Raw genomic sequence first — 17305 nt, forward strand, 5'->3', positions numbered from 1 at the left:
TTGAAATATTCACGTACTGTAAATATTACTGACTGTATTTATTCTCCCATCTATTTAGACTAAACACAAAAATCACATGTAAATTATTCAGGTCCTACACTAGAAGCAGCAGTCAGGGTAACTGGTAAAATCCACAGGATATTAGTCATAGAAACAGCTCTACAACGGTTCAGGAAACAGAGAAAAAATAAGCTCACTCATTTTTTCTCTTTATTGAAGTTCTATAAATTCAGAATTTTAAATTTAAAATAAATAATTTAAATGGGGGTTGCTCTTAAATCGGGTGGTACATTCCTTTCAATGGTTTCCAGAGGCTAATCCTGATTTATATGACAGAAGAAAGTACTGTAGTTTCCTTTCAAATTCTATAGGTTAAAATATATATAATTATTTTAAATGAAAATATTATATAAAAATATAATAAAATATGTATTATTATTTCATTCTACTCCTATCTCCCTTGAAAAATGAAACTTCAATGTCCTATTTCTGCTTTGATTTTTAGACTCCTCAAATATATTCCTTTCTTACTTTATATAAAAATGTCCATCTTAACTATCTTGCTTTCTTGATCGAAAGTATAAAATGTGGATGCGATGAAACCAGTTTGTTTTAGTGTTATTTACTTCAGCAATTGCAGGCATTTGGGACTGCATGTACCATCTGATTTCAATGGTGCTTTAGAGTTAGATATTTTATTTGTTTGAGAAAAGTTGCATTTGACATATTATCAACATACTACTCTTTCCAAATCTTGGGGTCCCTTTTGTCATACTATGTAAGAGCAGCTGTTCTATAATATAACTCTTATTTCTGGGAGTTTATTTCCTTATCATTGCAGCATCAGAACCTGCCCTACTAACATACTATTCTATTTTGAATTGAGTAATGCACGTTTAGGTTTACAAATTCAACACATTTAAGATAGTGTTATAAAATTCCACTATTTTTAGTGTGGACAACAGGAATTTTATATATTTAGAACTGTGCTCCATAGGGTTTTCAATGGCTGATTTTTCAGAAGTAGATCACCAGGCCTTTCTTCTGAGGTACTTCAGGGTGGAGTCCAACCTCCATCCTTTAAGTTAGCAGCCAGTGCATTAACTGTTTGCAATATCTAGGGACTCCTTCACACACACACACACAATATATGTGTGTGTATATATGTGTGTGTGTGTATATATATATACACACACATATGTATACCTATATATATAGTAAGTGCAACCAGAATGCTCCTTAGAAGCAAAGATGCAAGACTACATCTCACATACTTTGGACATGTTATCAGGAGGGATCTGTGCCTGGAGAAGGACATCATGCTTGGTAAGGTGGAGGGCCAGTGAAAAAGAGGAAGACCCTTAACAAGATGGATTGACACAGTGGCTGCAACAATGGGCTCAGGCACAGCAACGATTGTGAGGATGGCGCAGGACTGGGCAGTGTTTTCTTCTGTTGTACATAAGGTTGCTATGAGTTGGAACCGACTTGACAGCACCTTAACAACAATATATATAATATTTGATGTGCAGTGAGAGAAAAGGACAATACTAGAGTATCACTAAGAACATGGGAATGTGATTTGAGCTACTATAGTACAAAAAAGTCTCTAGGCTGGAAGGCTTTTTGAATAAAGTTCTAAGAAGTAGTGAATTACCATGATTAAAAATTTTTTTTTTTTTTTTTTTTTTTTAAATGATCAGTGCTTTCCTAGAAATCACTTTCCATTTTGTTTTACCTGGAGATGAAATAAAGCTGGTGCTAAGCTAGTAATAGATGAGCTGGAAGGAGAAATAAGAGAATTGGAAGGAGTGGGAGAAAAGACTTTTTTTTGTGGACACTTCAATCTGCACATCCTTTCCTTTTTAGGTTCCTGTATTATACACACTTCTCTGATGTCCACCAAGTTCTACCTTGTCTTCAAACTAAACCTTTTTCTTTTTTAATATTTTCTCCTCATTCTCATTGAGAACATCTTCGCTGCTTCCCAGATGGAATACTACTCTGTCACATGGGGTCACTATGAATCGAAATCGACTCTGTAGCACCTAATAAAAACAATGACTGTTTTCATTTCTAGGATTTCTTCATGTTTCTTTGTGTGCATTACTTTCACCTGTGCCCATGTCAAATTCCATTTTCCTTGAAGTCTCCCAGATCAAGTCTAGTAAAATCTTTTCTATCGTATCCCTAACTGATTTCCTTTTCTCTAATTTTTTTCAGCATTTATTGTCTATACCATACAGTTTAGTGGATAATCTCTTGTTGTTTAACGTTTATATATGTGACTTGATAATATCACTTCTACTCCCAGAGCAGAATATCTTAATTATTTGTTTAACTTCTAGTTATAAGCACCTTTGTGAAGAATCCTTCTAGGCAACTGACTGCATAGCATAGGTCAGTTGTTGATGGATCCAGGAGCAGCTAACTGGGCGATGAAGGTCGCTTTTCACCACTCATGAAAAGGGAACAAAATGCTTGGAAAGGACCTCACTGTGGATGGGGAATAAAAGGATTAGGGCTCTCTGTGTTCACGTTAAAAGACTGTTTTCTGTTTTCCTTGTGGGAATGAAAGCATAAAAGTTCTTACAGCAAGCAGTTAGAAAGAAAGGTAGACAGGTGCTGTGCTTGTTTTTTCTTTCTTCTTGTGTTTTATTACTCATTTTGTGACAAACTGGAGAAATCAGGAAATTTAAAAAATCAGAATGGCAGAAGAAAACAGGAGACTTTTAAAATACTGAGCAAGCACAGAACAGATACTTGAGAATAACAGGATGGTATGTGACCAAAAACCTAGGCAGGTCTTTTGTTCATTCATCAAATCTTTCTTGAATGCTTACTCTGTGTGAGGCATGAAAGTGGGCATTAGTGATGTACAGACATATTCTTGAACTCAAGGAACTCACCTACATAAGGTAGGACCCAACAGGTAAAAGTGTCAGAAGTATTATGATACCCAACCAAACCCGTTGCCGTAGAGTTGATTTTGACTCTTAGCGACCCTATAGGACAGAGTAGAACTGCCCTATAGAGTTTGCAAGGCTGTAAATCTTTATGGAAGCAGACTGCCAAATCTTTCTCCCAGGGAGCTGCTGGTGGGTTAGAACTGCCAACCTTTTGGTTAGTAGCCAAGTGCTTTAGCCACTGCACCACCAGGGCTCCTAGATACCCAGCAGATATCTGCAAATAGCAGAGAATAAATGTAGTTACTGTCTTGCTATATGTTATTTGTTATTCAATATTAATACTTATTAAATATTAATGTACTTGAATATCTTACAAGTTGCATGAAGGAATATAGTCACTTGAAAAATAATTAATATTGACTTATCAAAAATCACCCAGAATACTCTGATTTTCATTGAAAATAATCACAATAGCAATCAGTGATCTAGTTTAATCAATGGCCCAGGATAATCTGATGCATCAAAGATGGATATAATAATTTCCAAGTGTATTATAATGTTTAAATTTGACAACCTTTATGATTTTTTAAATCAGTTAATAAAAAAGAGAAGATTTCCCTAATGGCTATAGCAAAAGAGAATGAATGCAAATATTTTCTGAATTCAGGTAGAGCAGTTGGGTAATCGATTAAAGTGGCACATGTGCATAAAGAGATGAGTTGGCACATTGACGATTGCCAGATCTTGTTATTTTCCTGGCTCTCTCTTCTTCCAGATGTCCAGGGAACCAGGATACAGGGTGTCATTTTTAAGAAACTCCACAGAAAGAGACAATTTAAATTGTTGACATCCATAATGAATAGCAAACAAAAGAAAACTAATGCTCAATGCTTAATATTACTTTTCAGCAGCTCACTGGAGTACATTTCCTCTGAATTAAAATCTCTGATGGGTAAAGCACCACAGGGATAATAAGAAATGGAACAACTTGTGTGATTTAGTAAACATTTCTTTAATTGCTATTATGTTCATGTATTGATTCTATTTGCAGAATTTTTTTTTGCATAAAAGACCTAGAAATTATGTCTGGAAACAAAGAACATGTAGTGAAGAAAAAAAGAACTAACCACAACTAAGGAATAAATAATCCTTTTCTCAACTACCTGATTTATATTAAGGATCTCCCAAACTCTTCCATGAAACCCTGGCATCCACATTATTCTACCATGCATTATTAATCTCACATCTAAATGAATAAAACCATGGCGTGCACCCTTCCTTCGAAATGTCTCTTCTATTTGTTCCTTCCTCTTCATATCCACTTGCAGAGTTCTAGACCAGGTCTTCATTAACGCATGCCTCCAGGTTTGCTTTCGTCTTCGTTAATTCTAATCCATCCTTCATATGAAAACAAGATTAACCTTCCCTTAAACGCCACCTTCATCATTTTACTCCTAAGCTCCAGAATGGATAATAGGTTCTTGCAGCTGCTTGTGGTCTACAATATGAATTGCAAACTTTAAATTTCCTTTCAAATTAATTCAGTGTCCTTATTGTTCCCCAACATATTATGTATCTCCTACTTCTATTCCACTGTCATCATTGTTTCTCCAAGAACTAACTTACTATTTCCTTTCAGCTTGACTATACTAATCCTTCAAGGTCAAGTTCAAGGCTTATCTCCTGTGGAGAGCTTCTACTGATAATTCTAGCACAGATTTCCTTTAGCTTTTCATTCTGCTTGCCATTTAATTCTTTGAATATCTCAACTATACAATTTAATGCAATATAAATACGCAATACTGATAATACACACACACACACACACATATAAATGTCAGCACAAATTTGTAAAAATGTTATATGTGCACCAGAGTTTTCTCTCCAACTAGACTTTAAAGTGCCTTGCAGGCATAATTAACTTTGTTGTTTGTTCCCCTTATCTTCTGCGCATTGCCGACCTTATTATAGGTATTAAAAGTATTCAATAAATGTTTTTGACTGATTAATCATTATTTATACTTTAGTATTTTGCTTCTTATGCATATTTAAATTTTGTTTTCTACTTAGAATTTTTTAGAGCCAAAAGCGACCACTGCTAGATTGTATTATTGTTCACAGTCACATACTCCCTCCTTTCTTCAGGTGGACTACACTTAACCAGCCTACAGATCTGGGCTTGGCCATGTGACTTTTGTTGGCTAGTGGTCTGTTAGCAGATATAACAGATGCCACATTCAAGCAGAAGTGCAAGAGGCACTGCAACTTTCTATCAGCCTCTCTGATGACTGTTTCGCAGTGAGAATAGCATGTCCCCGGTACAACTCTTTCTTCGGCTTGGGCCCAGGAATGAGGAGATGCATACAGCAGCCCTGCAGCTGACTTAACAGCTCACAAAAGAACATAGCCAACTCACAGCCCGCATGTTTCATGAATAAGAATTCTTTTTTTTAAACCATTGAGTTGTTGGGATTGTTTGCTACAAAGACAAGCTGACTAACACAGAGCCTTAGAGTTTATTTAACGTCTTCATTTTGCAGATAAGAAAAGAAGCCGAGATTTTATAGTTAGCTAATGGAAGAGCTATGACATAAATTCTGGACTACTGATCCTTTTTTTTTTTTTTTTAACAGAAAATTCCAGGCTCTTTGTTATCCTAAAATTTGGAGAAATAAAACTCAAATAGTTTGAAATTCAAGACTTTGTTGCTATCTAGAATTGCCTTCTTGATCTGGTTTTAACCTTTAGAGAATAGATGGAAGAAAATCTAGAAAATAAAAAATGTACAAAAATGTCAAATGGTATACTTCCAACTGGAAGATACTAACGTCTCTTATATCAAGTTTGTTTGGTAGTAGAGAGAATGAAATGCAGTGATCTTTGTGAATTCCTTTCAGTGCCCAAGCATTTCATGTACACTGTTAATATAATACGTACTTGTCAAAAACTTCTTTCTTAAAGAACTCTCTTGTAATAGTAAAATAAAAATAAAAAAATTCTGATCTGGGGATGGGTATAATTTCTTAATAATCTGTTTCCTTGGTTTCCATGACAGAATCTCATGTCTACTTCGCCATCAAGTGAGAGACTAAAATTCTTACCCTTTTCCTTCGCAAAATTCAGATGGAAACAGCTTTGTCATTGTAGTTCAGTGTGGCAGAGTGTTAGCTTGGTCCTCAAGTTTATTTTATGCTTTGGTGTTCTTAGAAATAAATTAAAATTTCTTAACTCAAGCAAAAAAAAATTTTCCCTTTTATGAGGAAGCAGTCTTTTCTGTAACCATAAGAATTCAGTATATGTTTTAGGAAATGAAAGTTTTATTGATCAACCACTCACAGCTACTCTTTTTTTTTTCGGTTGTTGTTGAAAACGAAATGATTCTCCAAACTGAGAAAACAAAACGTAATAAACCAGACTGGGTAGCCAAGTGGATTTTCTTTGTATAAATTGCTCCTCTCCTTATTTAGGCCATAAAAAATCTTACCTTTGTGAAAAAACATCCCGGTAAGGACTGCCATGTTGCAATGCAATTCCATATCCCCGATCAGCAACGGTATTCCCAATGGTGTAAAGGGAACAATCCGGGTCATTGATAGCCACATATTCCAATACAGCTGCATCCCATACAAAAGCATAATTTCCAAATTTTACCTGTGAAAAAAAGGAAAACAAAAAGAGAAAATAGGATTTAAGTTTGCAATTTTAAGTTATGTATAGGGAAATAAATATTACATTGGCATATATTTAATGGTTCAAAAAAACAATAAGACATATATGTCTAACAAAACTCTTTTGTATTTTGAATGAATATTTGGCCTTTGGTTAATTTATAGCTCTGTTCTCCTGGAAATGTGATAAAAGTGGAATGTTATCTATGCTACTGGACAAACTTGTTTATAGTAAAAATGACCCTTGAGTGGTAAATGTCATCTAAACTGGAAGAAGAACAAATAAATGAAAGGAAGCCATGTTTCTGAGCTTCTCTGAATATAGTGGGTCTGTCCCTTTTGCGGGTCAAGGAGGCTATGCCTTTGGAGTTGTTATAAGAAATACTGACTCCATTGGGCTATAAAGCTTCTATGCTAGGCAGGCTTCTTCTACCTGACCAATACTCTAAATGAATACTGCAATACAACTCATACTGAAGAAAAATGACTAATACTGCCTTGCTGGCAAGCTGTATTCCCTATCTTATGTCCTTCTGATTTAATCTGTTGCTAACTGTGGCCTGTGGTAATTTCGTAATTGGATTTAGAAGAAACTCCCATGGTGGGCATTGTGATGAGGACAAATATAACTCCACAACCATTTTTCACCATTATTTAGGGAAGAAAACTTTACTCTGAGTGTGTACAACATCTTTTAGTGATTATCTTTGTCCCTTAAATAATCACTCATATCCTGTCACAGATTTATCAACTATAAAGTAAAATGCAATATCCTAAACATCTTAATAAGGTTTATCTAGAAAATCATTAAAGATAAAAATAGAAAGTACAGGTTTGTAAAATGAGAAGAACTAATAATTAAATCTAAAAGTTTGTTTACATGTAAATGCAGATAATCGGAAACTAGAAATGGAATATATTAATAAATATATAAAAAGAAGACTATGAATGATTCTACAGTAATAAAATTAAAATATCATCAATTCAGATAATTTTCTGGGAAAAGAGAAATTATCAATTTTCCTAAGAAGTTGAAAAAAATTTCTGAGTACAATGAAAAAGCTAAAATAACTTTGATACTAAAATAGAATAAGCACACAAAAATCTCTCAAAATGTCAGCAAACTGATTTTAAAGGTATATTAAAAGAATAGTGCATCATTACTAAACAGGGAAAGGAAAGTAGTTCAGTATTAGAAAGTTTACTAGGATACTATATCTTACAAATGACTCTTTATTAAAAAAAAAAATGATCCTTCAACAGACTATAGAAAGACATTTGACAATATTTAAAACCATTATCTAGCCATCTGTGAGAAAGATTCTTCTTTAATGAGGTAAACAACAACTATATCAAATAAGCAGCAAACAAGTAGAAACTGAAACTCTGATAGCATTATTATTAATTATCATTAAAGTCAAGAATTGATGACTACTATTACCCCGAAAAGTTAACATGATTGTGGAGATTTCAGCCTATACAATAAGGTAGAAAACAAAAATCTGATTTCGATTTATTAGTTAAAAATAATCATTAGGTATAGACAGGATTATCATTATTTGATGACAAACTTACAAAGCCTAAAAGAATCAAATGAAAATATATTAAAAAATAGAGACATCAACAATTGATTTTATATATATATATATACACGTATATATATAAAAAAATTTTATATTAATAAATCAATAAAACATAAATTGTTTCAGTAAAAATATCCATTTAAACTAAATGTAAATATCTAGGAATAAATTTAACAATACATGAGTAGAAACTATATGAAGAAAGCTTCATCTCTAGAGTGAAGAAGACTTGAACATGTTTCTGGATAAGACATAATGGATGGATGCACAGTTGTAAAAAAAGTATCAGTTCTCCTCAGATTGTTTGATACTTAATCGAATTATAAATAAAATACACAAAGGATGTTTTAGGGTTTATTAAAATCTCTGCAAATTTAATTGAAAAAAAAGCAGATGAGAATAGCAAAGAGATTTTGAAAATGACAAGTCATGATTGGAGACTTAGAGTACCAGGTAGTGATCCATGTTACAAAGCTTAAAAATAAAACAGCATGCAAACTTGTTCGAGAATAGAAAATGAGTGGAACAGAAAAAAAGCCAACACACTGATAAAAGTACGGTAAAACCTGCAAAAGTTGGAACCTGTGTAAGGCAGAAACTTGTCAGAGATGGAAAACTCAAATATTTTCCACTAATAGAGAGTGATAGTGAAGTGGTAAGACTGCATCCTGTCAAAGGCGGAAAACTTGCGAGACCTGGAAAAACAAGCCAGTCGTGTAGAGTTCCAGCTCTCACAGGTTTCACACTATATTTATTACAAAGACAGTAATTGAAATCAGTGTAGCAAATATTCAATAAATGACACTGAGACAAGTGATTACTTCAAAAAGTCAATATAAAGCACTGTTTTATACCCTACACAAAATAGATTCCTGTAGTATAATAAATATAATGCAAAAAGGACCAAACCAAAGCATATGATATTGAAATAGAGATAAAAGTTCTTTCCCTGAAGTAATCATTCAATTCAATTAATACTCATGGGTGTCTAGTACACAAGTCTATGAGGGTCTCCTATGCACTAGGCTCTATGTTATGTCAGTGCTTCTCATAATGTGATGCTAAGACCTCCAACATCAGAATTAACAGGGGATTCTTGTGTTAAAAAGTACAGATTCCAGATTCAATGCCAAACTTTATGAATTGGAATGTTTGGTGCTCGGGGCCTGGGAATGTGCATTTTAGTAATCTTGAGAGTTGATGCTTATGTACACTGATTTTTGAATACTACTGTTGCAGGTGATACAAAAATGAGTAATATAATCAGAAACAACTTTTTAAACATAATTATACAATTTTATATACATTCTCTGCACTTATCAACTATCTTATTATTTGCTATTTCACCATTTCCGATATAGTAAAAAATCTACTATCTGACTATTTTCCATATTAATGACATATGCCTGGCAGTAACAAATGCCAAGGTGCAAGGCAAGAGTAATGTTGCTTTGATGGTTAAGGCTATGTATCAACTTGGCTGGACCATGATTCTCAGTGGTTTGGCAGTTATGCAATGATGTAACTTTGCAGTTATATAGTGATGTAATTTGGCAGTTATGTAATGATGCAGTCATCCTCCATTTTGTGATCTGTTGAGCTCATTCTCCATTTTCACATAACAACAATTTTGCATAAGGACCTGGTCTTTGGAAACTAACCATGTTGATAAGTGAGGAGAGGATGTATACATATAATCATAAAAACTGTCACAGCTTCCTGAAGTGTTGATAGTGAGAGAGTAGGGAAGATACATGGTTAGTTTCTTCTACATTGGCTACTCTTACTTACAGGTTTATCTCTTAGTTCTCTCTCCCTTTTTCTAACCCTTTGCACTAAACAGTAACTTTCAGTTCTGCTTTTAGCTTCCTGGGTCCAAACCTATGAGTAATAGAGAGATACGAGTGACCTTGAAGCCTCCTCTAGCAACCTACTTTGATTTTCCTATTTCCTATTTTCTTCTGTTTTAAACAGCTACCCTGGCCTCCTGGATTCCGCTGCAGTTTCTTTACCACCCTCAAGGGATCGTCCCAGTGGAAGACATACTGCTTTGCTGTTCTAAGAGTGTTCTAGCATTGCTGTTACAGCTTTGTGATCTGTCAGAGCTCTATTTAAATGTATGGTAACATTATCATTGCCATTATACACGTGATTCTAGCTATTCTAATGTTACAAGGCATTATGAATGCATTTTACAAAAGAGAATCATTAAAACAGTATGATTATAGCCTGTAGCAATGCCAGTGAAATGTTGCATAGTAACCTAAATTATTCTAGCTTTTAAAAATATCCTTGGCCTTTTTCATCTACTACAGCATACAATCTCTGTCCTTTGGATGGTTTTTAACCATCAAATTAAAGCTGTCTAGAAAACTCTCATCAATAAAACCTGAACTCACTTTTCAACAGAATAATAATTGAAGGGTTGGCCTAGGAAATTTTCAATCCATCTGATTAGGTGATGGATGTTACTTAAAAATTTTCAACTTGCCCTTGTTCTTGAGGTCATATTTGATAGGCAACTGAATTGCATGCCACTGATTTATTTTCCAATGGATTCCATGCCAGCAGAATGCTTCACATTAGCTTAAACAGAAGGCAAAAGTGCATCTGGGAGCTCCACGTTAATATATTCCAGACCCTAGATATGAGGAAAGGAAAAGAATACAAAGTGGCATCTACCTCCAATATATGTCAATCTCTGGTCCCCAAAGTAGAGATACTAAGATGCTGTGGTGATTGATGAATGTTGGAAGCTACTGATGCTCAGTAACTGTATCCTCATAGTAGTGCCTGTGATGCCAATATCCTCTGGTGAAGTTCTCACTTCTGAGAATAACCCTAGGAACTAGGTTTTTTTCCATTTCTGTACCATTTCTATAGTAGTCTTTCTCTGAATTCAATTTTACTAACAATTATTATACAATAATTTTTATTGCATAATATTATAATTTCAAGATTCTGAAGGTGAGTGTGTAGGAGAGTCTTAAGCCCCTACCCTCAAGCTACTTACAACCCAATAGTGGAGATAAGTGAAGCACTAAGTTACTATGAGAGTACAAGGCTGAGTATGGTAAATACCTTAAGAAAAGCTCAAAGTGTTAACATAGTTTACAGGAAGGGGAAATTAATTTTCATTGAGTGGAATCAGAAGAGCCTGCTCAAATATTCTGGTAACTGAAATAGCTGTATAAGAAAACTCCAAATATTTAAGTTCCTTATCTATAGTGCCTAACTGATCAAACATAGATGCCCTTTGGAGACCATTTCTTGTTGATGCACACACTCTTTCAACCTATTATCTTTGTACAATTTTCCCATCTTTCAGGTGAAGAACTATAAACATTCAATGTTATTTTCTCAAATATTTGCATTTCTTGCCAAGTAGAGCAAAGGATGGGAAAATGTATTTTCAGAATCTGCACCTGCACTCCTCACCATGTTATGAATGATGGTACATTTTACTTCCTCCCCTTTAGGCTGCTCTTGTTTTGTATGCCCCTGTTCTGACATCTTCATCATGACCTAATGCTGCAAGCACTTTCTTGTTCAATTCATTAGGCAGCAGTCTCCTGTAATAACTGCAGAAGCCCATGCCACAACCAAAGAGACTTGCCACTACCTCTAATTCCACTGACTTTGGTTTTAATTAGAAGAACTATGTTCTTCCTCACACAAATCTTTAATACAGAAAGTTCCTTAAAGCCTCACTTCAAAACCTGCAGCTACAGAGAGACAAAAGCAATGATCTTTTTTTATTAAAAAAAAAATTCAGCGGGAACAATTACAGAAAGATGACATTTAAACCGAAGAGCAAAATAAGATTTTCCCTCGCTGAAGAAGGAACATTCTCTCTCCTTCTTCTCTTCTTTGTGATAGTACTCATTGCCATTGAGTTGATTCTGGCTCATAGTGACCCTATAGGACAGAGCAGAACTGGCTCATAGGGTTTCCAAGTAGCTGCAGGTGGATTTGAACTGCCGACTTTTTAGTTAGCAGCCTGAGATCTCAACCACTGTGCCACCAGGGCTTCTCTAGCTAACGTTTATGAAGCATTTTTAACTCTTAAAAATGACTTCCACATATAATTTTATTTGTTCTTTTACAACACTGTGAGGCAGCTTATATCATGATACCTAATTCACAGATGAGATATAATGTAACTTGCTCAAAGTCATACCAATTACTAGTGGTAGATTTGGAACTTGAGCTCAAGGCCAAGTCCTGTGGTTTTTCTACGACACTAAAGATAAATTTCTGGGAGCTGTTTGCCATGGGAATGCAAAAATGCATTAATCATGGTGGCCTTTGCCTTCAAGGCATAGCCTATCTAGCTGGAGAAATAACGTTTTTCAGACACCTACAATGCAACTAGAATGTGTCAAGCACTGTGGAAATAATGCAACTTCCTTAATGCTACATGATTACAGTGTTAAGATAAATAAGAATTGAACTTTTTGAAAAAGACTGCTTATTTGTCAAAATCATTGAAATGCATACCTGGTTTATGAGATTCTGAACCCCTTAGTCTTGCTGATTTTGTAAGTATTGCTATCTTAGCATCTCTGACTTTCAGAACTGGAACCAAAGCAGAGCTTTTTAAAATTAAAATAAAGGCTGCATATTGCAAATCAATTATTTTTGCTTACCAATAAAAATCAACAGGCCTGAGAACAGTGTGGGAGACAAATAAATTCTAACTTTGTCCCCCAAGCTGCTAACTTCTTTACAATTTTAACTAATGGTCACTGGGGGATAAAGTGATAGTGAATTATAGGCACAAAGAGTTATGAGTAGCCTAGAATCGATCTATAGAGGTCCTTATAATTCATTGCCCACATAAGTCCTTAAAATGGGATGGCATTAATATTCATGACATGGTTCTAGGTGGTGGCCTCTCCCACTTTGGGCAAATTCATAATTTAGCATAAGTCATCAACTCTTCTGAACTTATGCAGCCCGATAAATCATGATCAAGTCCATATTTTAATGCTTAAGACTGATTTAAAAAATATATATGGCTTTGTTTAATTGCTCTAATTGCTGGTCCACCGTATTTTATCTGGTATATTATGTCAAAATTTGAATTTGTGCTCTGAGGTAGTCAGCACAGGGCACAAAGTTTCTTAAGTAAGATATGAATGTGTTGAAAATAAATCAATATCAATTTATTTTTAAAAATCTTTATTTTTTAATATAGAATAGGAGCAGTTTGCCTACCTCTAAATCTTATCTCTTGCCTCTCTTTTTTAAGGTTATTGGAATACTAAATATTAAAAAAAATTTTTGTTTAAAGCATTCTGGTAATATGGAAAACCAAACGGAGTTTCCTTTACCTACAATTATAACTCTCTCGAGGCAAATTGCTGTTAGGATCTGGAAGATAGAAGACAAACAAGGCCAGGGGTTCCCTTATAATTGTATAGGGGAAAGAGTTGGTAATTCTCTCCCTCAGAGTGGGCAAGTGCTTGACAAAACCAGTGGGATCTCTGGGGAAGGCCGTGAAGAAATTAACTTTGGGAGTGTTTGGTTCACAGAGATTGTGGACTCCTGTCTTCCTACCCATGAATATGCCTATTCTGTCACTTTTAAATTGGCAAGGAAGAAGTTGAACGGACAAAATGGACAGAGATTTCCCAGTCCTGAAGCCTTAGGACAGACCAGAAGACTGGAGAACACACAGCTTTTTCCAATTGCTTGCTGGATTTGTAACTCACCTTCTTCTAGACTGCTGTCCCACAGGAAGAGAGCAGATTTTACATTCTGTCATTAGCAAGCCTGCTAATACCTCAAATAATCCAACAACCAGACCTGAGTCCTCGTGAGCTGACAAAGAAAAATAAAAACCCCAATAGTGGGCCCCACAATTAGAGATGAAAAGATGAATCAGAACAAGTAGGACACATTTCAGGGAAATAGCCTTGAGGGAATAATAAGATTACAATTTTAACAGGAAAATAAAAAGAGCACAGAACCAGATTCAAGTGTGAGTCTAAAAAAAGGAATCTATCTGGCTACAAATAAACAAATTCCAATTTCTTGACCAAAAAGCTGAACAGATAAATTGAAGGAGAAATGGTCATAAATGTCCTGCAAGCTCAAATGGAAGAACAAGGGTGACAACTGTCCTGGTTTGCTTGGGATGTCCCAGTTATAGCATTGAAAGTGCATTTTCATGGGACGGCTTCCTCTGACATGAAAAGTCCAGGTTTTTGGTAATGGATGCAGAAGATGTGGGGAAAAGTACAAAACCCATACGATGGCTAAAAACTAAGGGTTAAAAATACCACTATTTTTGCATCAGATGGATGTTTTTATGGCCTAGATAATCTGCTTTCTGAAGTCACTGTCAATGTACCCCGCCCCCCCCCCCACCCCCCCACCACACACACACAGCTGATATTTTCAACCGAGATAGGCTACTGTTCACAATAAAGGAACAGCTATTGACGCATTGAGGTCCCTGGGTCGTACAAACAGTTTGTGCTCTGCTGTTAATTGAAAGGCTGACAGTTCAAACCCACTCAGCACCACCTGCAGACGAAAGGCCTGGTGATCTGCTTCTGTAACGATTACAGCCATGAGTCTGAACTGACTTCACAGCAATGGTTTTTTTTTTGTTTATTGATGCATCACTGGAAGTTCTGAAATTTAGTATGTAACTTGTGTGTTGTAATTGTGAGTTTTAACAGTCGTTCTTTGACTTTGCCTGCAGATTAGCTATTGTGTTTTATATTTAAAAAAAAAACGCATTGCCTAGCTGAGTCTATTACAACTCATAGTGACCCTATAGGACAGAGCAGAACTGCCCCATAGGGTGTCCAAGGAGCGGCTGGTGGATTTGAACTGACGACCTTTCGGTGAGTACCCGAGTTCTTTCTTTCTTTCTTTATTTATTTTTATTGTACTTTAGATGAAGGTTTACAGAACAAATAGTTTCTCATTAAAGTTAGTACACATATTGTTTTATGACAATGGTTAACAACCCCACAACATGTCAACACTGTCCCTTCTCAACTTTGGGTTCCCTATTACTGGCTTTCCCCTCCTGCCTTCTAGTCCTTGACCCTGGACTGTTGTGCCCCATTAGTCTCGTTTTGTTTTATGGGGCTGTCTAATCTTTGGCTGAATGGTGAACCTCGGGAGGTACTTCATTACTGAGGTAAAATGGTGTCTGGGGGCCATACTCTCAGGGTTTCTCTAGTTTCTGCCAGGCCAGTAAGTCTGGTCTTTGTTTGTGAATTAGAATTTTGCTCTACGTTCTTCTCCAGCTCTGTCCAGGACCATCTGTTGTGATCCCAGTCAGAGAAGTCAGTGGTGGTAGCCGGGCACCATCTAGTTGTACTGGACTCAATCCGGTGGAGGCCGTGGTAGTTGTGGTCCATTAGTCCTTTGGACTAATCTTTCCCTTGTATCTTGTTTTCTTCATTCTCCCTTGCTCCTGAAGGGGTGAGACCTGTGGAGTATCTTAGATGGCTGCTCACAGGCTTTTAAGACCCCAGACGCTACTCACCAAGGTAGAATATAGAACGTTTTCTTTATAAAGTGTGTTATGCCAATTCAGCTAGATGTTCCCTGAGATCATGGTCCCCACAGCCCTCTGCCCAGTCCCTCAAGGAGTTTGGATGTGTCTATGGAGCTTCCATAACCTTTCCTTGTACAAGTTTTGAGCAGCCGAGTTCTTAACTACTGTACCACCAGATATCATTATTTAGATAATGATAATTTAATTTTTAACATTGTGAACACTGTGATCATCCTTTCTAAGAGTTGAGATAATGAAAATGGGAATGGTTATAATACCAATGCTAGCATGACCCAGCCATCACTGAGAAAAAAGGCAAAATGACTGTGTTATTTTAATGACAGATAGAAGGACACATATAACTGAATTAGGGGAAGTAAATAACCAAAACAGGGCATATTGTGCAACATGCAGGAAAGAAACAGGAATGAAGTGCGGTGGAGTGGGGGAGCAGGGAATGTAAAAGGATACATGAAGACTGAATCTAACAAAATTCAAAGTTGTTTTTTTGTCTCCCAAAAAGATAACAACACTCAGTTGAAAATAAAGCTGCTGAGTGAGTTTGAGTATACTACAGGAACAAACAGGCATTATCATATTGTTCCCCCAGTTGCTCTATGAAACTGAGTAAAGTTACACTTCCTGATTCAGAGGTTTCAAATAAAATGCTTATGGGTAACAAGATAAAGATGAAAGATGAAGATCGAAGACCACAGCCTTCACTATGGATTATACCTCAATATAAAGAAAACAGAAATCCTCACAACATGATGATAAACAGAAAATATTGAAGGTGTCAATGATTTCATTCTATTTGTATCCATAATCAATGCCCATGGACACAGAGGTCAAGAAATCAAATGACGTATTGCATTGGGCAAATCTGCTGCAAAAGACCTCTTTAAAGTGTTAAAAAGCAAAGATGTCACTTTGAGGACTAAGATGCACCTGACCCAAGCCATGGTATTTTCAATGACCTCATATGCTTGCAAAACCTGGACAATGAATAAGGAAGACTGAAGAAGAATTGCTGTATTTGAATTACGGGACTAGAGAAGAAAATTGAATATACCATGAATTGCCAGAGAACGAACAAATGTGTCTTGGAAGAAGTATAGCCAAAATGCTCCTTAGAAGAGAGAATGGCAAGACTTTGTCTCATGTACTTTGGGTATATTATCAGGAGGGACCAGTCCCTGGAGAAGCACATCATGCTTGGTAAATGACAGCGGAAAAGGGGAAGACCTGATGGACTGGCACAGTGGCTGCAACAATGGGCTCAGACACAGCGGTGATGGTGAGGATGGTTCAGGACTGGGCACTTTTTCCTTCTGTTGTACATAGGGTCACTATGAGTCAGAACCAATTTGATGACACCTGTTATGGACTGAATTGTGTCCCCCCAAAATGAGTGTCAACTTGGCTAGGACATGATTCCCAGCATTATGTGATTGTCCACCATTTTGTCATCTGATGTAATTTTCCTATGTGTTGTAGATTCTACCTCTATGATGTTAATGAGGCAGGATTAGAGGCAGTTATGTTAATGAGGTAGGACTCAATCTACAAGATTAGGTTGTGTCTTAAGCCAATCTCTTTTGAGATATATAAGAGAGAAGC

The 17305-nt window shown here is 35.9% G+C and overlaps 1 protein-coding gene across 2 annotated transcripts in view; it reads right to left on the reverse strand.

Moving 5' to 3' along the window:
* GRID2 (glutamate ionotropic receptor delta type subunit 2) overlaps positions 1-17305 on the reverse strand; it is a 1665223-nt gene that overhangs the window by 126372 nt on the left and 1521546 nt on the right. For both annotated transcript variants that reach the window (XM_012558631.2, XM_004387023.3), the window contains one exon: positions 6394-6560. In XM_012558631.2, coding sequence (XP_012414085.1) covers positions 6394-6560 — 167 coding nt within the window. The remainder of the gene's footprint in view (positions 1-6393; positions 6561-17305) is intronic.

This window comes from Trichechus manatus, unplaced genomic scaffold (genome assembly GCF_000243295.1).
Source record: "Trichechus manatus latirostris isolate Lorelei unplaced genomic scaffold, TriManLat1.0 scaffold00178, whole genome shotgun sequence".
Taxonomy (NCBI): domain Eukaryota; kingdom Metazoa; phylum Chordata; class Mammalia; order Sirenia; family Trichechidae; genus Trichechus; species Trichechus manatus.